This window comes from Astatotilapia calliptera, chromosome 15 (genome assembly GCF_964374335.1).
Source record: "Astatotilapia calliptera chromosome 15, fAstCal68.1, whole genome shotgun sequence".
In the NCBI taxonomy this organism is placed as follows: Eukaryota; Metazoa; Chordata; class Actinopteri; order Cichliformes; family Cichlidae; genus Astatotilapia; species Astatotilapia calliptera.
Window position 1 is genome coordinate 2,384,081 of NC_137436.1, and position 27,383 is coordinate 2,411,463.

General features: G+C 41.9%; 2 protein-coding genes across 2 annotated transcripts in view; one reads left to right on the plus strand and one right to left on the minus strand.

The window, feature by feature from the left end:
• cep128 (centrosomal protein 128) overlaps nt 1-27,383 on the plus strand; it is a 78,934-nt gene that overhangs the window by 5,412 nt on the left and 46,139 nt on the right. The window contains exons 2-3 of the mRNA XM_080289974.1: nt 6,873-6,948; nt 7,051-7,212. The gene's annotated coding sequence lies outside the window, so the exon portion shown is untranslated. The remainder of the gene's footprint in view (nt 1-6,872; nt 6,949-7,050; nt 7,213-27,383) is intronic.
• tshr (thyroid stimulating hormone receptor) lies at nt 1,172-27,275 on the minus strand. Its single transcript, XM_026142368.2, has 10 exons — nt 26,741-27,275; nt 19,659-19,730; nt 18,789-18,863; nt 14,319-14,393; nt 13,325-13,399; nt 12,556-12,633; nt 11,903-11,971; nt 7,565-7,642; nt 3,722-3,910; nt 1,172-3,362 (listed from the first exon to the last, which is right to left on the minus strand). The coding sequence occupies exons 1-10, from the start codon at nt 26,908-26,910 to the stop codon at nt 1,907-1,909; spliced, it is 2,337 nt and encodes a 778-aa protein (XP_025998153.1). The 5' UTR covers nt 26,911-27,275; the 3' UTR covers nt 1,172-1,906.

Sequence of the window (27,383 nt, forward strand, 5' to 3'; positions counted from 1 at the left end):
CGGGCCTGCTTATTTGAGGAACGGCTTGGAGATGAGTTTATTTGTAATACTGGGAGAGGAATGATGAGGCAGGCCTGAGACCCAGCTAGAAGAAGAATATCAAAATAAATCCATTTCACAGTCTCATTCAGTTTGCTTGGCTCGGCCTATTACTTGGGCCATGACCGTACCTGCAAGTCTGTAAAATTCCATGTAATCATTCGGGAAAATGCTGGATTCTGCAGGTATATGCCACTACCACCAGTCGCTTTGTGTGCACCCAGACACCTACGCAAATGTGCATAGACTTTGATTTTTATCAGTCTTGTCGTGCACACACTCGTGAACAGTGAGTTAACACTAGCTGGCAGCGGAGACGTCCTCTCATGAAGGCAGCCAGGCCCATCGTGCTCCAGCTCCAGAGTGCTTTGCATCTGAAGGGTCCAGACTGGCTCGCTGTTAATACGTGATTGGAAGAGATGGACCTGAAGCCGTGGAAAACGTTCAACTGAAAATGATGTCCCGTCCGTTCGGAAATTCACCGCCAAGCGAGGTCTGGAACGCAGTCAGCGGATGCCACTCTTAATTTAAAAAGTAGAGACCATTCCAGTTTGTGAGGTTTAGAGTGATACAAAGTTGGGAATGTTGCACTATATTTTCCATGCTGACACAAATTGCAGCAATCTGATCGAATATCTTCAAGACAAATATGGATGCAAAATGTATTTTATTTTTTTTAAAGAAAAAGATGTGAACTAATCCCCACTCGCCCTGTTCATCTCTAAAGTCACTCAGGAGAGGAAACGCTAACCTGATGTTTAGCCACTATTAGCAGAAGGTTTCCTTTAATGCCTAACAGCTCAGCATCACAGAAGTTCACATGGGTCTCAGGTATGCTAGCTTTAAGCTCCCCGCTGATTGTAGAAGTCACTGGTTTCCACACAGGGATGGAAAAATACCACGATAACGCTGGAAAAAACAACCAGGACATCCCAAAGGAGACACACAGCTTTAACAGTATGCATTAGTGATTAACACACCACTGTGTGATTTGCAGAAACTGCCAATAATCCAAATAGGTCTTGTTTTTGGATCGCATGGTTCGATGTGAGATGTTAGTTTTTTGGAGTGGGTTTCTGAACGAGTTAGCGACCGAACATTTGATAAAGTTAAAGTAAATCACACATGGAGCAAAAGTAAACAGATATTTTATAAATCTAATTAAGTGATACATCAGTTTGTTGTTGGCATATGCAAATAAATGCACTTTTTGTAAAAAAAAACTTTCCAACATCACAGTAAATTACTGTAATCACCAAATGTAGTTAGACAAGAAATGCAAAAAAATAGCAATAGGCTATGTGTTCTGTTCTAAATCATATATTTATAGTATATACAGAGGTATTAATACAATGGATTTGAAAATACGTTTTTTTACATCCTGGGTTTAGTTTCCACTGAACGGCACTGAGCCAGCAGGCTGTCCTTGAACACGATAATCACATATAAACAGAGTTCCTCAGAAAAAGCTTCGTGTCACTGGAAGCTGAAGTACGTCAGATAATGAGTAATATTTGCCTGTCTCAGTGCCAGACTGTGCCACACATTTGGTATCAGCCTCAAAGTATAATTAAGATACTGAAAACATATAAATGAGTGTTAATCCTGCCATTTTTCCCTTAAAATGATCTCTATTCTGCAAAGGACTATAAGTGAGATGAAGTCAGGCTCGTATTTCCGTGACACTTGATATTCTCCAACAACTGGAACCATAAAATCATCACAGGCGAAATTGTGAAAACAGCTGAACTCAGCCTGAAAGCTGAAGCAGATACAGGATGCTGGAGCTGTCTGTTAAATATCCCAACACTTCAAGGTCTCTCCTCTCTCACCTGAGCCTGTCTTATGTTACTGCCTTGAGCCGGCCTCATGTGTCCAACCTCTGGCTCTCTTCGGGATTCTTCTGTTGGCTGATTGCTTGGTGGGAGGTATGTCCTGCGGACCTTTTCAGGTGGATAGGCACTTCTTCCTGGCCTATGCTCCCTCCTTTGCGACTTTTATCCTTGTCTCTCCTTATCTGAGATGTCCCGCTGCTGCCCTTTGACGAGACCGTCTGGCCTCTGAACAGCTGTGCTCGCTGCTGACACAGGCCCACCTTACTGAGAAGGATGAATATGTCTCCCCTGAAGGCTTTAGTGAAGATGGCATAGAGGAACGGGTTGGCACAGGAATTGAGCGGGTAGAAGAGCACCAATAAAATCTTGGAGTTGGACACGGTGATGAGCGGCCGGTCCAGCACGGCTGATATGGCGTAGAAGGAAATTGGTGCCATGCACAAGAAGTCAGTGAAGATGAGGACAGCCATGCGCTTGGCAATGTTGGTATCCTTGGATCCGGAGTGGTAGTGAGGGTTATGCACCGTGCAGTAGATCTTGAAGTAACAAGCACAGATGATGAAAAATGCTAAGATGTTGAGGACGAGCACTGACATGATGTAGATCTGAGCCGCTGCGGACTCTGTGTCCATGGGGAGGCAGATGCTGACCTTCTGGTAACTGCTCACGCCGACCAGTGGGAGCAAGGCCAGGAGGATGCAGAAGACCCAGCCGCCTAGCATGACAGCCGCTGCGTGGTGCAGGTGCAGCTTGCGATCCAGCCGCATGGCAAAGGTGATGGCGTACCACCTCTCCAGAGTGATCGCCGTCAAGGTGTAGACGGACAGCTCGCTGGCGAAGACTGTGAAAAACCCAGCAAGTCCACAGCCGGGGCCCGTCTGCCAGTCTATGGCGTGGTTGAAGTATTCGGCCCGCGTATGGAGGTCTACAGAGGCGATGAGCAGCAGGTAAATCCCCATGCACAGATCTGCAAAGGCCAGGTGACACATGAGGAACCGGGAGACTGAGAGCTTGTAGTGGCTGGTGAGGAGCACCAGGAGCACCACCACATTTCCCAGAACAGCCAGCAAGCTCACAAACCACACAGACACCCGCAGGAAGCCAAAACCCATTATGTCCTCACAAGGATTGAACTCATCGGGCGCCGGTGCGCACGCCACCTCCTCTCCCTCCTCGCACACCACATAGTCGTAACGACTGTCAAACTCCTGACTGTTGTCCTCCTGGGGGTTCTTTAGGGTCTCTCCGAAACCCACATCCTCATCTGGGTGGCCTCCAAAGTAGGCGTGGTAGTGCAGGCTGCCGTGGACGTCACCGCTCTTCCAATCTTGCTGGGCCTCTCTGTGATCCCCGTCTTTTAGCTCCCGGTCCGGGAGTGTTTCCACAACACTGTCCTCCTGGAGGGACGGCATGCGCAGGGGCCCCACGGAGCGCTTTTGATGCTGGTCATACAAAGCAGTAAGGTTGCAGATGATGTACTCCAAAAAGCTGAAAAACACATGCAGACAAACGCACAGAACATTGAGCCCATAAAATAATGATGCAGTCATCTTTATATCCACTTGAAGGAAAAGGGAATCCTGTTTTGAGAGCCATTACTAGTCTGGCTCGACCTCGTTCCTACAATAACAGCAGTGAGTGACACTAATTATGGAAGCACTGTAATGAATTATAGGTAAACACGTCAGGAGAGTTGATTCAATCCCTGCCAACATCTACATCATGCAAGTGCAGCTGCTGCCGCTCACTGTGCCGGATCATCCAAATACATGAAATTCAAGGACTACATTTTTCATGCTGCCTTCTACACTCCACCAGCTACAAAAAAGAAGAACTGACAAACGCACCCTCGCTTCTTTTTAAGGTTTTTGAAGCCGCAGCAGTGGCTCGGGTATGTCAGGTTGGCGACGGTGAGGTGCTTAAAGGTCTTGATGGGTGGCAGTTTCTTGAGGGCCCAGGCATCACGTGCCTTCAGCTCCCGGACAGAGTCCATCCCTGTGGTTGGCAGGGAGGTGATCCCTGTTTGGGACACGTCTCTGAAAGACAGGTGGGGAATAAAAGACCTCAATTTTGGCCAAAAGAAAATGGTTATTTCCACCTGCAGTAATTTATATTTGTTGGCACGTTATCTTCTCGGACCTCCTCAGCTTTCCACATGCACAAGATGGAGAAATAAGCAGCAAGACAAAAGATTTGACACTGATTACAACAGACATGACATGAAAAGGAGGAACTAAGGTGTAGGTGGGTTGCAAAGAGGCTTACAGAGGAGATTTAACACTTGGGTGTATCGAAGGGATCGCCATAGATCTAGATTTTTGACCTTATTAGTGGCAGACTGGTCATGATGGGAGAGTGTGCGGGATGCAAGTCAGTCACACAGCACAGACGATTCAGAAACAGTTGGGGAGAAGGCCAAACAAATGCTCTTGCCCAATGGTGGGCTCTGTTTTCAAAGGTACCTTCGATATCTCAAATATTTGCTATATTTCCACTCTGCTGCTGCTTTTCTTTGCTGGAATTTACATTAGGTCCACAGTCTGTGGAAAATATGGGATTTAAACATTGTTTTCCCCCACAAAAATCCCACACATCTGTGGGGCTATGAGGTTACTCAAGAGGTGATGCAGCCGCGTCTTGGATAACACTTTGAAAATGGAATTACCAAATAAGACATTATGAGCTCAGAGGCTGCAAATGAGGCTACGTCCGTGATACAGCTGATAACATGCAGGTAAAAAACTCTGTATCCCATAACATAAGCATGCTAAAATAATACCAAGCACAATACTTTAATCTCACAAAGTGAAAGAACAACACTCGGCGACTTTCAAGTCCAGACTTTGGAACAGACATACTTTGAGCAACCCAGAAAAAAAGCTAGACATGATGAGACCAGCGAGCTCACGGATGGATTAAACAACACCCTGCATCTGTTTCCTGGAGTGAACTCCTTAGCCCATCATCTTTAAGTAATTACACGCGGTATTTCTCGCACTCAGCTGTCATGCCAAAGCCAGCTCAACCTCCTCGGGACGAAGACGTCCAGGGAATTGACAATTTCACCAACATCCTGCGTGATCCTGTTATCAGGACATTCCAACCTACAGTGCCGCACACGCCCCCCCCTCCCTCCACGGGCCAAGTAGAGTCCAAGCTCCGCTTTGCTGTAGTTTCCTAACCCTACATTGCTCCAAGTCATCAATTCATTTAATTAAATCAGATGTTTTCTAAGAGTTCATTTGTTCTTTTTTTAGTCCCGTTTGCTCTCCGCTCCTCTCTGTCCTCTGGTCTCTCTCGTGGGGCTCGTTGTGAAACGCCGTTTTAAGAAAAGGAAACAATAACAAAAGAGGAGCGCAGACCCTGAGAGTGTTGGTCCGATTTTGTCATTTCCAGATGTTTCGCTCATGACCTCATGGAGGTGACCTAACTCAGGACATGTTCCTCAGTGGAATAGAGGAAGAATACCTGCACACAAAACCAGTTTACCTTAGCAGACACTTAGCAGCTAGAGCCGAGCCACAACAGCAACCGGATAGCTGTGGTTAAAGGTGTTTGCATCAAATGTCCTTATATATGAGGTCACAGCAAAAAAGAAAACGGTATCGGAGAAACGTCGGAAGTCTCTCCATCACATGCTCGCACACAATGCGTGTCAGGTTTCCTGGTGAAAGGCGCAGCTGTGGAGGAAGGATTTTTCCTCTGTCCTGTTTCACAGACATGTCTCATCTAGTCCACACACTGTGAACGAGCACATTGCTGAACTCTAACTGGACTTACCGTCAGTAACTTCCTAAACAGGGCTAGTGCTAAACAGTGTTGGTCAAGTTACTTGAAAAAAGTAATCAGTAACTAATTACTGATTACTTCCCCAAAAAAGTAATCCCGTTACTTTACTGATTACTTATTTTCAAAAGTAATTAATTACTTAGTTACTTAGTTACTTTTTAAAAACACGATTTACAACCTGAACAGGTGATAAAGTGATAGATCTTTCAGCCCAATTCTACTTTTTCTACATAATCCATCATACAAAATGTAATCAAATGGAAAAGTCTCTTTTTTTTAACTTGTTTTATTAGTTTTAATCTTTTAACTTTAAGCATCAAGCAAAAAATTTAATTATCTGCAACATTCTCTGACTGGAAGAAATTAGTTTAACATTGAAACCTATTTTCTGCACATTCCAGCACATAAAATAATTTTTTGTGTGTGTTTACACTCAGTCTTTCAAATAGATGCAAGTAAAACACAGCAGAAAATAAATAAAGTCAAAGACTCAGCGGTGCTGTTGCTCTATTTCCACCTGTAAAGCAGGAGTGGGGTAGGCGGAGGTTTATCCTGGTGCAGGTGTGCCGCGGTCAGTGGAAGAATCCGCGAGTTTCTCTGTGAGTTTCCCATTACGTCGTAGCTACTCGGTGCTTGTTGGAAGTTTAGGGGTTTTTTTGCTGTAAAAAGAAGTTTTCTTCCCACGCACAGCGGACACTAATGTTTTTGTCACTTTTTATGGAATCAAACTCAAAGTAAGGTCAGTACTTCCACGCTTTAAACGCTGCACGCTCATACTCTCTCTGCACTCGATATGTGATCCATTGTTGATCTGCACACAGCTGTTGCCACGAACGTCGCACTCGCTTACGTCACTGTCGTGAGACATTCTCGCAAAAAATATCACGGTTTTAGTAACGCAGTAACGCAGCGTTCCTACGGGAAAGTAACGGTAATCTTATTACCGTTTTTGCAATAGTAATCCCTTACTTTACTCGTTACTTGAAAAAAGTAATCAGATTACATCTCTGGTGCTAAATATCCCTCAAAACGGTTTGCTGTGGGTGTGTTTTCTAATCTTTGTTCTGTTCTGTCTTCTCATGTTTTAAAACCTACAGCCATATAAAACCGAAAGTGCAGAGATTAATAACAAGTATGATTCAGTGCAGAGAGGTCTGTTAACATTATCGCCAGTTCTAAAAGTTTCAGGTTGTGTCCTTATTTACCCAGAAACAGAAGAAAAGTGTGAAAACCTACGTAGACGCTACGATTCAGGAGCTGGTAGAATCACCTTTAAAAATGAAAGGTAACCATTTTCTGTATGACTTTGTGAGTCTTTCACATTGCTGTAGAGGAATTTTGGCCCCATCTACTTGACAACACTGATTTAGTTCATTGTGATTTGCAGGTATTTGTTTATGCACAGCTCTCTGAAGTCCCCAGTATGCCTGCAGCGTGGTCGCTTTGATTCCATTTATGCTCATCGTTATGCTGCAGGTGGCAGATAAAACCTCTACATCAGCGCTAACACAGGAACAGACAAGAAGTCAAAACATGCTCAATCATTCAGGTAAGGAAATCCCAAAAAGATTTCAGACTGAAAAAGTCACTTGGATGAGTGATGAAACTCTACGTCCAGATGAACAGAATCAACTCTGGGAGTTTATAAACACCTCATTTCCACTTTAGCAACAACTGCAGGGGTGGGAGTGATGTAAGGCTTAAAGGTAGAGGTGAGGCTGCTTTAAAAACAGGGCTGCTGGAGACCAGAAATAAATGGCTGACGTCATGTCCATCTTTTATATACAGTCTATGTTATCAATATGCAATAAAATATTATGCAATAATAAAAAAATATATATATATAAGTGTGTAGAAGTACAAGGAGTTGATGAGAGTGGCTCAAATTTTCAGGTACTCACAGGAGAATGGGGCCGCTGATGGTTCCCGCAAAACATCTGTCATCCATCTCGGTTAAATACTTATTCCTGTGAAGGTCGCTGGACAGGAAAGCACAAAATTACGTTTTTTCGAGAGAAAGAAAACCTGCACGTTGAAGTCAGACTGACAAAGGTGAGGTGCGGGGTCATATTTCTCTTGTCTTTAGGGTCAAAACATCACAGAAAACGTCTCACTTGCATTGTTGATTCAAATTCGAAAGTATACGGTTTGACGGTACCTACTTCTCACCCTTGTGCACATCTCCCTGAATCCCTTAAATCTAATAAGGATAATAGACATGTGAGGGATGTGTTTGTCTTGGTCAGGCTGTGCTGGGATCAGTTCTCCCCTCAGCGCAGATCAGGCGCCAACACAAACACCCGTGTGGTAAGACTCACTAGTTACCGACCAATGGCTTAATTGGGCTGTTATAAGGACGTGGACTTGAGTGTAGGTGTTGTAAAAGAGGAGAGGGGTCTTAGATTAATATCATTAATATCTCATATCCTGACTATGCAGGATTCTGGACCAGAGGTGAAAAGCAGAAAACATGTTGCGACAAGGAGGGAAAAGGCGATATTGTTACCTTTTCTCTGCTCGGTGATTTATGAGGTTATTGAATGCAGGAGCATGAAATAGATTTCTACAAGCCTGAGGACTCGTGTCACCGAGTATTTGGGAGAAGGCCACTCTTAATGCAGACTTCCTGAAAGACATATTTGGAAACATATTTCCCCGTGAGAGCTCCTCCTTGCTAATCAAGAGCTGGACTTTTTGAGTGCATATGAGAAGGCCCAACTATGATCCTTCTGTAGCGCAAGTTTGGGTAAGGAAATAGACATCCCAGATGTCAGAAAGTGTTAAACCCAGGCAAAATGCTGCATAATCTAATTTGTGGGAAAATAGAGGGCCAATAAACTGTTTCAGGGCCCCAGTGACAGATAGTTACACAGATACGCTAAAAAAGACTTTTAAATCATTGTTTTGATTATTCAGTGTGATAGCGTCTGAAAGTGATGGGAAAAGGTTTTTTTTGCTTTGTTGGTCAGAGTTAAGAAGGTTTCTTTAGCTTCTCAATATTTTAGTAATAATTTAAGTAATCACTGTTGTTTCTTTGCCTAACAGCTGTTCATCCAACCCAGTGGGTTGGATGGCTGGTGGCGTTCCAGTGTTCCCAGTGCCTGTTAACTTTGTGTAAACACAGAGGTCTAACACAGAGTTAGGGGTGTTTGGTTATCTATCAGCATTAATGAATTCCTAGACCTTTTAACCCTTTAACCATCACATCTAAGGTCCAAACCCACACCCCTTTGTTTCGTTGTTTTTCTTTCTTTGGGCTTCAGTAAAGTGCTGACAGGTGGAACAGATGATGATGATGATGTCATATGCGCCACCAGCTACAGGTTGAGACATCCGTCACCTTGTATTCTTCAGATACATCTTAAGGCCTTTTTCCCCTCTTGTGAACATGTGTGCAAAGTCCTCACCAACATCCCACCCAAAAACCATCTACCTTCAAAGAAAACCAAATGCAGCACAATGAAATCCAGAAACCAAAACCCTCGAGCAAGAACAGAGAACTAAGAGAAAACAACAGCATGCATTGTGGTGCTCCATGCTGTGAGGACATCCCCACTCCGAATAAGGCCACCTAAATCAGGAGCCCAGACACCCCAGAGGACCAAAACATGCAGTGGACACCAGGGTGTCGAGCCCGAAACATGCAGGAAGGCCCACTGAGACCCAGCAGGGCCCAGACAGCCAGGAAGAGGAACCCACAGCACCACAGGAGCCAAGGCACAGCGAACAGACCCAAAGCCCCGGAAGGACACCAGCCAGGACAACCAGGGTCCAGGGAAGAACCCCACTCTCTCTAAAAGTTTTTCTTGTTAAATTGTTCTTCTCATTTAATGAGGGGTTCACTTAGAAAGCAGATGATGGCTAACCTTAAGAAAAGTGCACATTCAACAAAACATCTTTTTTTCAGGATATTATCTCAGATGGACATGTTCATGTAACCGTTTCAGTCATCGTCTCTGTTTCCTGTGAGACGCTAACATTCAGTCATGCTGTGCGTGCAGGATTGAGTGATTTCCTGCTGTCGTTTCAATGTCTCACCATGACACATGGCACTGTGGTGTGAACATTATTACTGTAGCAGCACAGATATTAATAAATACAACTCCAGTTTACTATATCAGTGCACATAAAAGGCCCTGACTAAGAGTGAGGAGGATGACAATCTGTGAAGAGTGACAGGAAAGCAGAGGGAGAGAGGAAGACATGCGACACATGGTCGCCTGCTCATCCCAGCGAGATAAACCAGCACCCAGGATAGACTTTTTCAAAGAGTTTAAACTGATCACTTTGTGTGGTGAAAACCACATAAAGCCACCTGATGAAAAGAAAAACTAGCAGGAGAAACTAATGTGAGAGCTGCTTCAGCTAAACACTTCTTGGAAGGAGTTAAAAAACAACAACAACTTTGCTCTATTCCTCTTTAGCCGTAAAACCCTCTCTGTACACTGATAATCAGGTGGTTCTTAACACACTCAAAATCTAGTTTCACTTTAATTTTGTAATGCTGTCTTCCTCGGGTCCTCTAAGCGACAACCATTTGTTTCCCCCTTCACTTTTGGACTCGACATTCTCAGTGTGGTGTGACAAGGGTATAAAACAGTTCAAACATTTATATGTGGATGGTGTTTTCAATAGTTTTCCCAAGTTGTCTTCTCGTTACAATCTCCCTATTACCCATTTGTTTCGCTATTTTCAAATTCAAAATTTTGTTGCCAAGTGTTTCCCAAATTTCCCCTCTTTACCTCCAGAACAGCAGTGGGAAACTACGTTATCATTTGTTCCTCATCACAGAGGAACCATTTTGAAACCCTATGATGCTATTCTGTCTTTTAGTAACCACTCTAATGTTAAGCTTTAGCGTACACGGGAAGGAGAACTAGGAATTCGAATACATGAGGAGTCTTGGGAACAGGCTATAGCGAGGGTACGATCTTCCACCTCCTGCGCTCGTCTTGGACTTATTCAATTTAAGATCATACACAGTGTGCATTTCTCTAAGTCTAGACTTTCTGAATTGTATCCAGAAGTGGAAAATAAATGTGATAAATGCCACGGTTCTCCTTGTCACCTTAGCCACATGCTTTTTCTGTGTCCTGAGCTACAAGGTTTCTGGACCGGGTATTTTGCTATTATGTCAACTGTTCTTGGGGCAACTCTTCATCCTTGTCCTCTGATTGCTGTATTTGGGATTCCTGTTCGCTCGCTTACACTTGATTCCACACAAAAGGACATTATTGCCTTCACATCCCTACTAGCGAGACGTCTAATATTGTTGCATTGGAAGTCTGTTAAGTATCCTACTATTTCCCGGCGGCTTAAAGATGTCATGTTTTTTTTAAAACTTGAAAAAATTTTGTCTTTGTTTTAGAATGCGTTGTTTTTTTTCATATATATATATATATATAAGTTTATTTACTTAGGAAAATGAAGAAAGGTTGATTGTATTTCGGTAACTGCAAGTACTGTTGTTTTCTTTTTTCAATAAAAATATTTTCAAAAAAACAAAACAACAGTGTGGAGGCACCTGGAAATCAGCCTGACAGGTTCAGATGAGTTGTGTCTGATAAGGAGATACTGCTGCTGGTGGAGCTTGTTGCTAAGCAATGAAATTAAAGGTATCATTCGCAAAAGTCCCTTCAGTACAAGCAGAAGAGATGGAAATATCGAGATGAGACAAAGGCTGTATTTTCTTTTATTTTGAAATGTGCATTTCACATGGAAAGGTTAAAAAAGAAATACTGCACTAAGAGAGACGCCGCGCTGAGGAGCATCTGTCTCACAGTACCAACCCTGACTTTTTGAGCAGTTACTATCACACACATGCAGCGAGTGTATCCTCCTCAAAAGTAGTAAAAACTAGAATACGTAGGGGCAAAAACTACACTCTCCCCAAACAGGTGCCAGTGAAGCTCAAGCCAGCAGCCGGTTATCTTGAATTTGGCCTAAAGGCTGGAAACAGAAGGGAACAAATGAAACAGTACCAGTGTTGTTGTTTCTCTTCAGCTTTTATAAAGTTTAAATGGGACAGTTTAAATTTAAAACCTGGCAGACAAGCTGTTTCCTTCTTACTCTTTCCGTTCTTTACTGCGTTGGCTGTAGCTTCATATTTACCTTACCATTCACCATTAAAGTCTGGAAGGCATGGGGGGAAAAAAAGCACATTTCCCAAAATTCCCAGCTCTATAACCAGTCATACCAGTTTTACTTCAGCGTGGTGTTCAGTCGCCAGAAATACTTACACTTGATCTAACTTTGTCCCGTTGAAGGCATGATGTCGTATGGATCTGAAGCCGTTTCCATACAGCATCCTGGAACAAAGCAATAAATAGTAACATCGAGAAAAAAGGAGAAGGCACTCATCAGGACTTGTCTCCTTCGGTTTAATAACCAAGCTGGTGAATGAAAATACTTTCCACATGTTGATCCTTCATCCGCTCCTCTGCACCAGTGACAGATGAGTGGGGCCTACTTGTTTCACTTTTTATGGTGAGACTTGTCTGTCCGTGCAATTTAGCGGTTCTTAAACCCAGCATTTACCTCACTTCCCTCATTCCCAAATCCAACCGCATGCATGTGATTGCCCGTCAGTGGTGGGTGAGAGTGATTGTCCCGTTGTGCTTGTTTTTGCTATCTTTGTCAGCTCGAGTGAGGTCGGGGTGAGGACATGTTTTTAAAGTGAGGTCATTTTGCACGGCCCCCATTTCCTCTGGTGGCTATTTTAAGGTTTTTGCTTGGCTGAAAACAATGTTACAGTTTTTCTTCTATAAGCTACATGCAAGCGTAACATATTAATATGGATTTGCATCAGGTGTGCGATTGAGCTTTTTTAATACAAAGCATATATGTGCATCTGCGTGTGGTCCCCCCTGTGAGTGCGGTTCATATAGCTCACACTGTCAGCACTTCGCTGGTGATGCCACAGAACGCGTTGGCTGGGATCTCGGTGATGTAGGGCTGATCAACAATTTCCCTGCAAAGGAAGACGGAGAACGGGCAGGAAATGAAGTGGTGTTGTAAATAAATGCCTTTCACTGGAAAGAGGCATGGGGAGAAATGTGGTGTTGATGATTGTTTTGCACGTGTTACAGCTGGGTAGGAAAATTAGATTTAGGAAATAAAGGAGCTGACTGAGTGGGTGAGGACAAAGAGAGATGAGACTGTGGATGGAGCTCATTTTAAACAACACCAGGGAGGCAGATAAGATACGAGCACACACACACACACACACACACACACACACACACACACACACACACACACACACACACACACACACACACAGGACTTGGCAAATTTTGTATGTCAATAACTTACAAAATAAAATAAAATCCAAAGAAAAGTGGTAGAATTTCACAAAATCGTGGCCACGCTTCCCATTATTCCCGCTGGGTTGTGTTCCAAATGACTTGCCCAGCCTTGTTTTGTGAAGTACAAAGGAGCATTATCAGTCTTTTCATTCTGTCTGCTTTGACACACAAACAATAACCACGAACCATGAGATGCTAACTTTTCAGAATAAAAACACTACATTATTCTGTCAACAATGTAGCAAAGAGAGGAGATGATAATGGCCAAGTATCCTTCTAAGTCTTATTGATTTACCATATTATAGTAATCAGTTGTGTTGATGTTCAAAGTAGGAGTTTTAAGAAGCAACTTACAGGATGAAGTTCATGTCGTTAGAATGGATGTTGCTCAAATCAGGGAAGAAAGTGAGGCCAGTATTGAAAATCCCCCTGAATGGCACAGAGAAGGTTACATTCATCAGTAATTGATCACCTTTAAAGGGGACCTACTATGCTCGTTATCCACTTCCTGGGCTCTAATAGTGTTTTTGCATCCTTGATACTAGATTTTTTTAACATTGATAAAAAGTTACGTCTGTTTCGTAAATTTCAGTCATTCAAAATATAAGATTATCTGAGGTATGAAGCCACACGCTTATTGGTGCATGAGTTGTCAATCACAAGTAATTAGCCAATGAGCGTGCAGTTTCACAGTCAGACGTTCCCGCTTTCTGCAATGAAAATGCTGATGGTGGAAACACGTGACTTCAGAAACCAATTGGTGGAGTCACAGTAGCTGTGTCCATCTTTTATACTATCTGTGATTTTAATACAAACAGGGCTGTGTGCCTGAGATGATCATATTTTAGATATCCACTCTCACTGATGTCAGCGCCAAGAGCAGAAAACAACCCTGTGAGACAGTGTTTAGAGCACCCTGACCTCGCAGGGATTACTGTGACAGGTGCAAACCTCATTATTTGAACATTTGGGCCATGTGAGCTTTCACTAGTCTGCTATGTATGACAGAAAATAAAGAAAACCATTATACGTCCACTTTAAAAATGCAATGCATGCTACTCTCATTATTGACTCTCTGCTGAATTCATTATAAATGCATCATAAAGTGAGAGGAAAGAAAAGACAGACTGTATCATTTAATATAAACAGTCCTTAAAATATAAGCTTTTAATAGCCAAGTAGAGGCAATGGGCTTTTTAACAGAAGCTAACCATGAGTAAAGACATCATGTCAAACTGCTAAACGTTGGCCTCCTGAAAGGAAAAATGTCTTGACTGATCCCCCCCCCTCATGTTTTGACTTCACTCTAATGTTGACGTTTTTAAAGACCTGTTCTAAAAGTACTTACAGGTACTTGAGCTCTGGGAGATGTTTAAAGGCTTCTGGGTCAATGTAGGTCAGACTTTTCGCGTTCCGAATCTCACTGAAAGAGCAAACACGGAGAGGTGTCAGCTGCTGCCAATGTGCTCACCTTTGAATCCAAACGAATGCAGAGCATAGGTAGAAAACGAAGGTGTGTCGACGCCATGATGATTCAGAAACACACGCGCTTTACAATCTTCAGACCTGCCGAGGGAACAGAGCAAGGTGGATGCAGTGAGCAAGAGAAGGGAAACTTGGTGCAGACAGCCAGGATCGGAAGTAAAGTCCAATTAGTGTTTCATTAGTGTGTTTACTCTGGTGCGCCCTGTGCTGCACTGAACTCTTCTCACTGCTGTCTGAGGCCATGAGGTGATCTGGAACGTGTATCCTGGCCTTTCTTCACACGCCTGGCAAACCTCATTTAAAGTTCCCGGGTAGATGAGGTTCATCTTCCCAGTGCTGTTGTGTAGAAACTCGGGGCTTACAGCAAAATATCGGAGGCAGTTAAATAAGCAAATACAACTTTTCCATAGTCTGTTAAGTTGGCTACTAAACTGATGAGTGGCAGCATTTCAGTGGGGCGAGGAAACCAGGTAAGCTGAAGAGTCGGAGTCTTTCTTATTATCCTTTGAACTCCAAAATCGGGGTCGGGATTTGATTTCTTTTTACTTGGATTACTGGTCGATCAAGTTTGTGTTTCTGTGGGTGGTCCTCTTTTCTTTGTCTTTGGCGGGTGATGTCAACCGTGCAATTTGCGCTGTTGCATCGAGCCTAAGTAAAAACTAGAACTGGGTTTACATAGCCAAGGTAAACGGCACAATCATGACAGAGAGGAAACAGCTCTGCCCTGTACATAAAAATAAAGGACACACGGAGAAAATGACATTTTAAGCCAAGAGAAGAGAAAGAGGTGTTATTCTGGTCACTGACAAACACATTGATTTTTTTTTTTTTTTGGCCACTTGGGGGCACCAGCACAAACTATAAATACTACATTTACAAATTATCACCGTAATTTCTCAGTTAACCTGCAATACACTGACAAAATGTTTTTTTTATTCACTTGTATTCTGTTCTTTGGTTCCCAGAATTTCCCCCGCTGCTCTTCCCCCTGGCTTTTCTTAACCCCAGACTGAAGGATGCATACTGCACTCTAGCCCACCCTTTAAACTGTGCTCAGTCATGGCATGCAGTTCATACACTGGTCGAACAAGCCAGACTTCGGGGATCAAAAATACTCAATCATGGTACAGACCTGATTATACCATCTGTGTTTCTCTATGTCTTATGCTGTACAGCCACACCTCCTTTCTTTATATTTTGCTAGGAAAATGGGAAATAGGTGTAGTGATTTATTTACATGTGCAAATGTAAATATAAAAACAGTATATAAGGCAAAATCAAAATGATCCCTCACTGCTTAAATAATATTGAGGCTCAGACTTTGTCCACGACTGATAGTCTTCCATTGTGTGTTGTTATATTTAGGTATGCTTTGGCTGCTTTGGCAGAGTGTTTGGGATAACTGTCATGGAGTATCAAACCCCGATGACACCTGTGAGGATCCACACAGGCTGAAATGCAGCCCTGAACCATGACAGAGCCTCCACCGTGTTCACAGATGGTTGCAGACAGTCAGTGCTGTTCCTCTCCTGACTTGACAATTTCAAGTCAGGAGAGGAATTCTTTGATTTTCAGTCTAGTTCTTGTGTAATTTGGCATAGCGCCTCATTTTCTCCATGTTTCCCCTCCTTCAGAATGGCTTCTTGACAGCCACCCTTCCACTGAGATTATTTCTAATGAGGCTTTGGCGAACAGCCCTTCAGCTGACAGCTGAAGGGCCAGATGTATCTCTCAGGTCCTGGGTCAGGTCTTTGCTGTTTTCTTAAGGACATGACTTTCAGATGCTGTTCATCAGCTGTAAAAGCGTTTTGGGCCTGCCACTTTCTTTGTACTCCATTTGCCCCAGTTCCTTACATTCTTAAAGATACACTATGCCAGGATGTGCCATGTTTTCATTGGATATTCCCTTGTTGGTGGGAACATACTATTTTATGCCCATCAGACATTTTTCATAGATTCAGCTAAAGAAACGAGAACAAATGAAACATTTTTCTGACAGGCTGCTAGTAACAAAGATACAATTTAAAATCACTTCCTTGCTGAGTGTCTGTGAAGGTTCTCAGTCATCCAGGTCATCGTAGTCTAAGGAGCTTGGAAAGGAAGCCGTCTGGACTTCTTTAAATTGCTTGAAGACGTTTCACCTCTCATCCAAGAAGCTTCTTCAGTTATGGGGTCAAATAGTGGAGAGTCCCAGATTTAAGCCCTGTAGTAGTACCCCACCCCCCAAGAGGGACAAAGGACCCCCTAATGATCCCCTACCTAATCACATGAGCCAAGGTGTGAAAAAGGGTGTAGGTCACAATCAGCCAGGGTTTCGGGTGAGCTCATTGTGAAACCCTGGCCCCACCCTATCAGGGCCCAGGATGTGAGTGGGCGTTAAGGTGTCTGGGAAGGATCTCAAAAATGGATTATAGATGGCAGACAGTTGGTGTCGTAAGCCCCGCCTCTGTTCAAAGATGGTCGCTCACAGTGGACATAAATGGCTTCTTTCACTCCTCTTTCAAACCATCTGTCCTCTCTGTCCAAAATGTGAACATTGGCATCCTCGAAAGAGTGACCTTTATCCTTAAGATGCAGATGGACAGTCGAGTCTTGTCCTGTGGAGGTGGCTCTTCTGTGTTGTGCCATGCGCTTATGAAGTGGCTGTTTGGTTTCTCCAATGTGGAGCTTCTTCAATGAGAGGTGAAACGTCTTCAAGCAACTGAAAGAAGTCCAGACGCTTTTCTTTCCAAGCTCCGTAGACTTCCTTGCTAAGTCTGTTATGTGTAGACACAGCACAGGTTTATCCCTTAAGTTAGGTGCCTATGCTTGAATTATTTCATAGGTACAAGGACTGGACTGAAAATTATTTAAAAAGCAGCCAATGTCCAAAGAAAGGCACTGAAAGAAAGCTTGAAGAACTATTGCTCAAGACACTATTAAAAATTACAACAAAGTCCTGCTCCTTGGAACCAAAACATAAAGGAATGAAGGATGGCTCGGGACTTTTGCACAGTTCTGTAGCTGTACATGAGGCACACGATGAGCCAGAGCAGTGAGCTAAAGAATTCCAGTTCAGTGAGTTCAGACCATAGTTCAAATAAAAATACTGATTAGCACAGCTTTAGCCTTTATGTGGTAAAGACCTGTGTTTTCTTTGTGCCAAACAAGAGTTTACACTTTCATAAAAAAGTCATATCCAGACTAAAGCAGCGTGAAAGTTTACATATGAGCCGTATAGTTCGAGTGTAGCGTTGAGAGATTTCAACATTTTTACCTCCCTAAAAAACCAAGTATTCATCGCACTGGTAGTTTCATGTTATGGTGGCACAAGGGAAACTTTATCCAACCCCCTCTGAATTCTTAGCTCCAATGGCAAGTCCTTGATCCACAGCTGCTGTCGGCCTCAAGCAGCCAACAGGAAGCAGAGCATTAATTTGTGTCTGACCCTGAAGGAAACCTGAGAGAGATGCTATTATCTTATGGATGGCACTACACCACACCAATCAGCGGCAAATAGGCCCCAGAGATCCAAAATACACCCCCAGAACACACATACAACCCTCAGCTAGCAGCTTGAATTATTACTTCTGTCTGTGTTTTGATATCTGGATTTCAACAGCTAATAAGGAAAGAACTCGGATAGAAAAGACATCCAAATCATGTCGAATTAACTTTTCTAGCTGTTAATCATAATTTCCGTCTCAAACGACTGCACACGCCCGCGTTTTTTAAGAGTGGAAACAAATTGGCATGTGCACAAGCTCCTGTGTTACAGGATGCTATACCTTGGAACAAATCATTCACATGAGCAGGAAGTCTTGCAGTAATATATGAAGTGCTGGGAGGTGTTCTGCTGGAAAGCGTGTGGTCCACGCAAGACACTCAGCCATAAATCTCTATCCCATAATTGAGAATAGAGTGCACCTTGCTAGACTTTTTCCCCTGAGCTGCTTCAACGAGAGCTGGAGCATGAAGAAAAAGAGCAGAGAAGCCAAACACTGGCTGCTGTTTAGCCTCTCTGCTCTAACATCTTATTAGAGCGAACTCAGTAGTAGCTCACCAAATACATCCAAGATAATGAGTTATTTCATTGAATTGAATTGTTTATCTAATCTGCATTTAGTATTCCCACAACAGGGTTATTTCTTTAGCCTCATGAACTGGCAAAAGCGCTCTGATTACAAGTGGCGAGCAGTGTGAAAGGGAGAAATAAGCTCCTGTCTTTCCCTGCTTTCATTTGCTGCTGGCAAGGTTCAAAATTAAGCAGTTTTTTCTCCCGAGAGAGAGCAAATGGAACAGCTTGATCAATAAAGATCAATAAAGAGTGTGCCCTTTTCCTTTAGTTACTCACATGTGGGTAATTTTCCTCAGGCTGTAAAACGAGTGCTTCTCCAGCCTCTGCAGCGTCATGTCCACAGATATATATCTACGAGAAATAAACAAAGCTATCGGACAAATTGTCTGTGTAATATAAACATAAACGACTTCTTTGTAGCACATGACTTTAAAGAATGAAGGTACTGTGGTCGTGTTAGGAGGGGGGAAACATAAGACATGTTTTCACAAATGAGTTTGTGGCTCCAAAAATCATCCTAAAGCCTGAAAGTCTTTCCTGAATTTATAAGTCCACCTTGTGTAAAGCCTCCAAAGTCGTGGGTAATTTTACAGGCATGCACCTCGCATATACATTACTTAGTCATCAGTCACTCGGCTGCATGCTCTGAAAATAATCACTTACTTTTTTACTGTTATTATGAGTTACTTGATAAAACACACCTCTGTGTATCTGAAAATATAATTGACATTTTATTGATTTTCTGTCCTGAAGTCTGCCTGTTCAGAGTCAGTCGAAATGCTGGCCGTGTGCACTTTTGTGTGGTTCAGGCTTATAGAAAACCTCTCCTCCACACATCCGTCTCTCTTTATGCATGACTTGGACGCAGATGTGGAACTCAGCAGCTGAGGATCAAGGCTCAAGTGTATATTTTACCTCAGCACAAAAACTCCACCTCTACACCCAAAAATCTCTGCTGGAATACCTAGGCCATGTCCAAGCCCTGCTGTGGTGGAAGGAGAAACATTCCTATTGCAGGAACGCATTAGCTCTTCCAGCTCTGATTAGAAGCCAGCGGTGACACTAAACAGAGAGCATATCGTCTGCTTGGGTGAGAGACAAAAGGGAAAGGGGTGGCTGGGTGTGAGGGGAATAACCTGCACTCACATTCTTGAGATGTTGACCACGTTGGCAAAGGCATCCGCTGGCACAGATGATAGACGGGTCTCAAAAAGCCACCTGGTTAACAACAAACAAACAAAAAACCCCATAATGATGAATATTTAATTTGTCACAAAAAAGTTTAATTCCAATTTTACTTGTAATTTCTTTTGTAATTGTATGATTAGATTACATTTAATGACATTACAGTAAGTAGCCAGAGCCAGCACGTCACTTTGCTAAGCTAAGTTAGCTCAAATTAGCTTAGCATAAAGATTAGAGATGTAAGGAAAAAGCCTGGTTTAGTGGTTATTTTTACACTTCAGTTGTTTTGCAGACTAAACAAATGATAGAAGATATAATGGACAAGTGATTTAAAGGTGGTTTTGTTACCTGTGATAAAAGTCAGAGAAGTCTTTCTCTATTTTTTTCCAGTATTGACACTTAGCTAACTATACACAAAAGAGATGCTCATCTGCTATCCCTTTCTGTTCCCTCCATCCCATCTTCTGTCAGCAGCAAAGTCAGGAGTGCATTTCCCAAAATAGCAGTTTATTTACATATTCACATTTCAGTTGAAAGAAAGAAGGAAACAAACAGTACAGGCAATGAGGGAAAGAAAGCAATATCACAAAGTCCAAATACTAGCGGGTCTCCGGAAAAAAAGAGAAAAAGATGAAAGCTTTCTCTGAAGATAATGGGGAAACAGATCCCCCCTGAAGGAACAGAAAGGAAAACAAGGACATGAATGTAAGCTGGCAACCAAATCAAACAATGTCTGGGTGTGTTTATGATGTTTCAGAAAGTGTAGTGTGCGAGACATTAGAGTTCAGGAGATTTAATGGGTAAGTTGTCATGAAGGAGAAGAAAACAGGTGGAAAGTTCTTAGGAAATAAAAGACCAAGACTGAGAACTAAAAAAAGCTGGTAAGGTATGTGATTCACGTGGAAGAATAGCTAACGGTTAAACAATTTTTATGTTATGGGGAAAATAATGGTATCTGAACCATTTTAAATATATATATTTTTTTAATTTTGTAAAAGAGAGAATCTTTTAAATGAAATTTAAAACACTAAAAGAAAATATTTCAAAATAAGAAATAATTTCAGAATGGGATTATGGGAATTTTGTTCTCTCTCTCTCTTTTTTTTGATTCATAAACTTTAGCCTTTAGGCTTTAGCCAGAAGATGATTAGCCTATTAAAGAAGTATCTTTAAACATTCATGGCGAAACATCTTGCATGGTTCTACTTAAACGTCAGTGCATGGATGCCTACCTACAACAATTTACCCAGACTGAACTCAAATCCATCACATACACAATCAGACAAAGCAGGTCCCACTGAGACTAGAACTCAGATTGCTAGATTCAAAGGCCAGAGTGCTAACCATTACACCATGGAACCATCAATTCGTTACAAGAAAGCTATGTGCTGGTATGGATGTTGGTTGCACATATCTTTTTGAGACTCTTCAGAGGGGACGTGTCATCCTGTCACGATGTACCTCATCAAGCAGGCTAGATTTATTGAGAAAGTATACAAAAAATATTTTGAGGAACCAGTTGGTGACTACCTAGCGACCAGTTGAGACCACCTGGCAAGACAAACTCTTTGCAACCTTCAGCAATCAGTAAACGCCAAAACATTTAAACGGCAAAGTGATTGTCAGGGGGTCGCCCACTGCTCGCTAGCCTTATGTGACTGGGGCTTAAACAAAACTACGAAATGGGCGGTGGCTATGTCCAGGAACATCGAACAACAATATATATAAAAAAATGTAAAAAAAAAACACGCACATTAATAGATAGGGTGTTGTCATTTTTTGCGAAACAAGAAATGTGTTGACATGTGCTAGTAAATGAAATGTGTTATTAAAAAGTGCAGTTTAGCCTTTTTGACATTAATCAACTAATTCGCTACTTCATAGGAAATAAATGAGTGATAATAATCATTAAATCTTTACACCAGGGCATCATCTAAAATGTTCAACCTTTTCTTTAAGGACACACGACCTTGCAAATAAAAAGTGTTATTTCTTTCCTTGCTGGAGACTTTATTGCGGTGGACTTAGGAATCATAACATAATAATAGAGGAAAGGGATTAAGATGGTATCCACATGTGTTGCTGTCATGTTATATTCCAGGCTCATGGGATGCACATTTAGAGTTTGTTCCACCACATCCTGATTCAACTAGCAACAGTGTACGCAAGCATTTGGGGAAAAGAACATGACTCAGCCAAAGCCAGCATCTTCACGCACCTTTGGTTCATCAGGGGAACAAAAGACTAATTCAGAGGCTGAGATTTGGCCGATGAGTCCGCATCACGCTCGCACGTGGAGCGGGGTTGTCAGTCTGCAAACACGGGCGCACGGCACTCTGCACGCGCTCTGACAAACTCAAACAAACACAGCGACACAGAGCAGACCCTGACACCAAACACCCCGCTCAGAACCACGCAGTTTCACCGCCACACTCCAACCAGAATGCATTTTCCCTCAGGAGTACAGGGAGAAGACCGGTGAGGCCATCTTGAAGGGCTTAAGGAGAGAATTACTACCCCAATTTGTCATTTTGGATAGAAAACCTAAAAAACAAACAGGCTGGGAATTGACTTTGAAGTGGGGAGAGGCCACATAATTCACAGTGGTGTCAGCGCCCGATTGACAACATAGCTGTGTTTACTATGAGCTCTCTTTAATTTTGTGCGTTGGCTGGTAGAGAGGCTCTGTTACATATTGTGCTACAAACCTTTCTCCAGATGGAATCGTTTAAAAAAATAAAAGTTCCATAAAAACGCAAGAGTGTCCACTGCACACTTGCTTTCTGACATTTACTTGTTCAGTCGTGTCTTGCAATAGACACGTATAGAAGCGCTGTTAAAAAAGTGATTTGTTTTCTCATAAACACGTGCAGAAATTAATGCACCACTAACAATTTCCACTGCATGACCCATTGGTAGAAATGAATGGCTAGTAAATTGTCAGTGTTTCCATTAATCGCATCTCATCACGTTCAACATCCTGCTTTTTCTCCTCTTGCATTAATCAGGGTGCTCATCTGTTACCATTCAGCAAACGGCATTAGGATTTCACTGTGAGGGGCTGTTTTATTAGACGTTGACTTGTCACATGTTTAAACTCTGATCAAAAAAAAAAAATCTGAGGTTTCTGAAGAACTGGAACTGCTGCGTTTCCATTGAAGTGTTTTTCCCTCTTAATTATTCGCAAATGGAACTCTTGGGGTGTTTGCAAAATGTGCTGTAAAAGGTAAATATTGTATTTGAATGCAACGTCCAGACGCAGGCGGGTGTCACGCTAGGCAGGCTTCTCAGCACGCCTGTGCTTTTCCTTTCCACCTCTCAGAGTCCCGGTGGCACACGGAGTAACCTCCACACACAAAGCACTCTAAACTCCAAGTATCCACATGTGCACTCTCGCACACACACACACTCAGACGGCTGCTTTGCAGTCCCATTTCGTTTTGTGGGAACTTTTACACGTTGTCCCGCACAAAACTATCTTTAAAATCTTTAACCAAACTCTTGTGCTAATGGCTAAATTAGCACAGAAAGCTTCAAGGCTTTTACCCACAATGGGACATTTTATAAAAGGTCATAGCTCACAGCTTCACAAATGTCTCAAAGGAAAGCTTGAGAAGAGTAAGTAACACACTCGATTGCTTTCTGGCAGAGATGAACAGATTGTATGGCTAAATTAATACCCCAGCGACTTCAGCTTAACTCTGTCCAGTAAAATAAAGGTCTGCAAACCAGCAGTTCAAAGGTTCATCAATTATAACGTAAGACTGTAAAATATTAATAATATGAATAATGATATGGTTTAGTTGTATAAACCGTACAAAAGCTCTATTTTGGCCTCTGCTTTTAAGCTACATTTCCTGGCATTAAGCTCTTTTATGCTTCAAAAAGCATATACGAATATTTAATTCTTAACTTTCAATTTCCCAGTTCAAAATCATGTAATGTGAGTGCTTTGAACTGAGTTTTGACCCTAAAATGAATACAAATTTTTAATAAGTACCATCCCTTATTATAACATTGTTATAATGGCAACATATGTAGTAAATGGTATTGGTCTAACTCCTGAATTTCTATCACGACAGTTTCTAAGGAAAACCAAATGGTGAAAGACATCTCTGGCAGCAGCCACGAGGTGAAAGGCCAAAATAAACGCAGAGCTGGACCTAGTTGGAGTCGCAAAAAGTGGACAGTATTGGCCTGACGAGGGCATTGGGGGGGATTTGTTCCTCTGTGTTTGTCTAGGCTATAGGAAAATCTAACTTTATCACACCTCATCTGCTGGAACATCCCGCTCAATACCCGGTGTATTTTGGGCTTATTTGGCAGATATTTTTATCAGGAGCGCTGGCAGTGCTAGGCTGGGCAAACTGAACAAGAATGTGAAGAACATTGAGGACATCGATTCACGTGGACATATGAATTGAAGCAGTGACGGGGAGGTAATTTTATGTGATGGGTGCTGATGAAGGCAATGCAAAGTATTTGGAATTTTGAGATGGAGGGACGCTCTAGTAACTGGAAGTGAGGAATGGGGATTATCACGGCACAGCGCAGAGCCTTCTCCTGGGCTTTAGTGAACACTACATCAGGGATAGTTGGAAGAGGAACAGTTTAAAATATCAAATCAATAACCAAATTATAAGGTGTAAATATCACCGTTTATATCATAGCTTACTAGAAAATGTGGATTTTTCAAGTCCATCATGAAATGATAAGAACTCTGAGAAGGTGTGTTTAACCAGGCTGCTTTACCCTAAATGCTAACATTTCCATACTAACAATGGCAATAGATGCTAGAATTAGCATGAAACTGAAGGAGATAAGAATTATATTTATATAGCGAGTACTGGGGTGAAAAAAGAAGAAAAAGATTTGTGTATGATGATAGTGGACACATTCTAATAATTTGCTTGCCCAAACACGTGTGGTAGACAAAGAGAGTACATCAGTGTTGTTGAATTTTAGCCGACTGACCTGTGAGACCAAAACTTCAAAAATGACAATCATAGTAAGCATTCAAAGTAATAACCTACAGCACAGTAAAGTATATTAAGTCATTATTAAGTATTAGGTATAGTAACTGTTGAAGTACAGCGCAAGTCCTTCTACAAACGAGGTAGTTTTTTTTTAAGTTTTTAATTAAACTAATGTTTTCTTTCAGTTTTTACCAGGTCGGAGTTGCTACCTGGATAGAATCACTTGTCAAATCTTATTAAAACTGCTAAAAAGTTATTCTGACTTTACCCCAAAATAAGGTGATAAAAAGCTGTTGCCACTTTGCTGTTGCAGAATTATCTCAAAGATTCTTTGAGCACCATGTTTCTCCGTTGATGTTTCTGGCATATTATTATATTTTAAAAAAAAATGCCCACTTGGTTATGTTCCAGGTCATTACTAAAGTGCTGTACATCGTGTACAATTAAACGTTACTGTTTGCTGATTTCAGTGGAAATACCCTTTCTGATGTTTCCAGTGTTTCCACATCTGCGATGGAGTCCATCTGAGGGGCATGTGTTTCCATCAGTCAAGGCCACAGCAAACGGGTCGCTCTCTATTGCATAATTTTCACCCTCTACTTAAGCAGTTTGGGAAATGTAAAAGCCCTGCTACATTTTTCAGAGGTGATCCTTACGAATTACATCATTGGCTCCCAGGACAGATTTTGTTGGGGTCTCAGATAACAAGATGACTATTGTACTTTTAGTTTATTTATTTATTTATATTTTAACTTTTTACAGTCAGCACATGATTCCAACAAACTATAAAGCTTTTAGTGTAACTTTGCTTTGCTTCATTTCCCTCCTAAACTAGGACTTTCCCAGACAAAGCAAGATATTTAAAGATGTCACATTGGTCTCTGAGAAAATATTAGGAGTAAACTCCACTTTTATTTCCCATTTCACAGACAAGACAAGCTTTAGAAAAAGCAGTGCGCAGAAAATTGATAATGAAAATGATGATTAGTTGCAGCCTGAGCTGGCAGTGATGCTAGAGGAAACACTGTCTTTGCAAAATGAAAACAAGTGAGTGAATGTTGGCTTTTAGCAGTATTCTTGTCATTGATGATACCATCATCAGTGGCGGTTTAGCACTGTAAATTAATACAAGATACACACAGAAGCACATTTTAGAGGTCAAAGCAGAAAGTGAAAAAAATTATGTGAGAAAATATGAGCCTGTTATTGATTGTTAAAACATTTCTTATCACCAAAGAGCATCTCTGGTGTCTGCAGTACATTTGTGCCATGCAGTGGTCTCACATACAGGACCCTAACCTGAAAGCTGTCAGTACCTTGGTAGCTCAAACCCTCCTCAGACGTTGGTGTCAAGATTATTTCTTTCTTCTTCCTATCTCGAAAAGTCCTACAGCTGATTTACCAGAGCAAAATAAAATAAACTATGGACAAAGGCACACTCGATGTGGTATACATATAGCCTAGTCAGCAAACAGAGATCCAGCCATAAAGGTGATTTCCAAATATTCCAGTGCAGATGTGATTATTTTAAGACAGAGTGTAAAAAACAAATATTACATTAAAACTGATTAGCATGAACTTTTAATATAAAACCAAGAGAGGTTTTCACTCGTGTTTTGAAATGTTCTGTTTATATTATTTGTATAGTTTCAGGTTATAAAGGTGGCTTAACTGAGTCGTTTTAAATAAAACCTACTAAACTGGGGTCATATTATTTCACAATTAATCTTGTAATTGTTAAATGCATCTCCATGAAAAATGAAAATATCAGTGTTCTTTTTCATATGTTTTAAGGCTTTACAATAACAAATAGTCAAATACAAGTGACACAGACAACTGCAGATCACAGTAATGCTATAACAGACAAAAACGATACCTTGAAAATGAAAGAATAACTACTTAACAACATAGACAGTCTCAGGATCCCCTGGGTGCACTTTGGAATATTCATGCTATTATAATGATTTTTCCTCGGGGTTAGGAACACTTTACATTCACAGTGCTTGGAAGAAAAAAAACAAAAACAGCAGGATTACTTTCACAGACGCGTTTTGAACGCCTACTTACAGCGTCTCCGTGCTCGCTGGGAACCTGGGGAGAATATCAATGTCAAAGCAGGAGATAGTGAGAGTCTTCCACTCGGAGCACTCGCAGACGGCAGGGCAGGAGTCAGCCTCAGATGCAGTGCTGATAGGGAGGGTGACGAGCGTAAACAATGCGCACGTTATCACCTGCATGCTGAAGTGCTGCTGCACACTGGCAAGTGTTGGGTTTCGATGGTAGTCCCCCTGAAGTCCACAGCCACAAAGAAATCTACCAGTTTGAGTCAAGCTGTCCCTAATAGCCTGTGCTGTTTGCTGTTTTTCATGAATAATCCTTAGAGTGACCAAGTGGAGCTGCACTGCACTGTTGTGCACAGTTTGCTTTACCGGGCCACAGGAGTTTTCTGTGAAGCTGGGGATGCTGTAGGACGGGCAGCTGCGGCTCTGGTGGGTTTGGAGGTTCTCTTCAGCTGCTGGAGGGGAGGGTGAAATTATTGAGACAGTCTGGTGTTGTGCAGAATGTAGTCCACCCCCTTCTTGACTAGGATTTGCAGGAATTTTAAAAGTTTTGCTAATAGATAAACTACATTTTTACACAACTTTTTTGTTCGTTGTAATTATGTTATAAGCACATAATAATAATAATAATAATAATAATAATAATAATA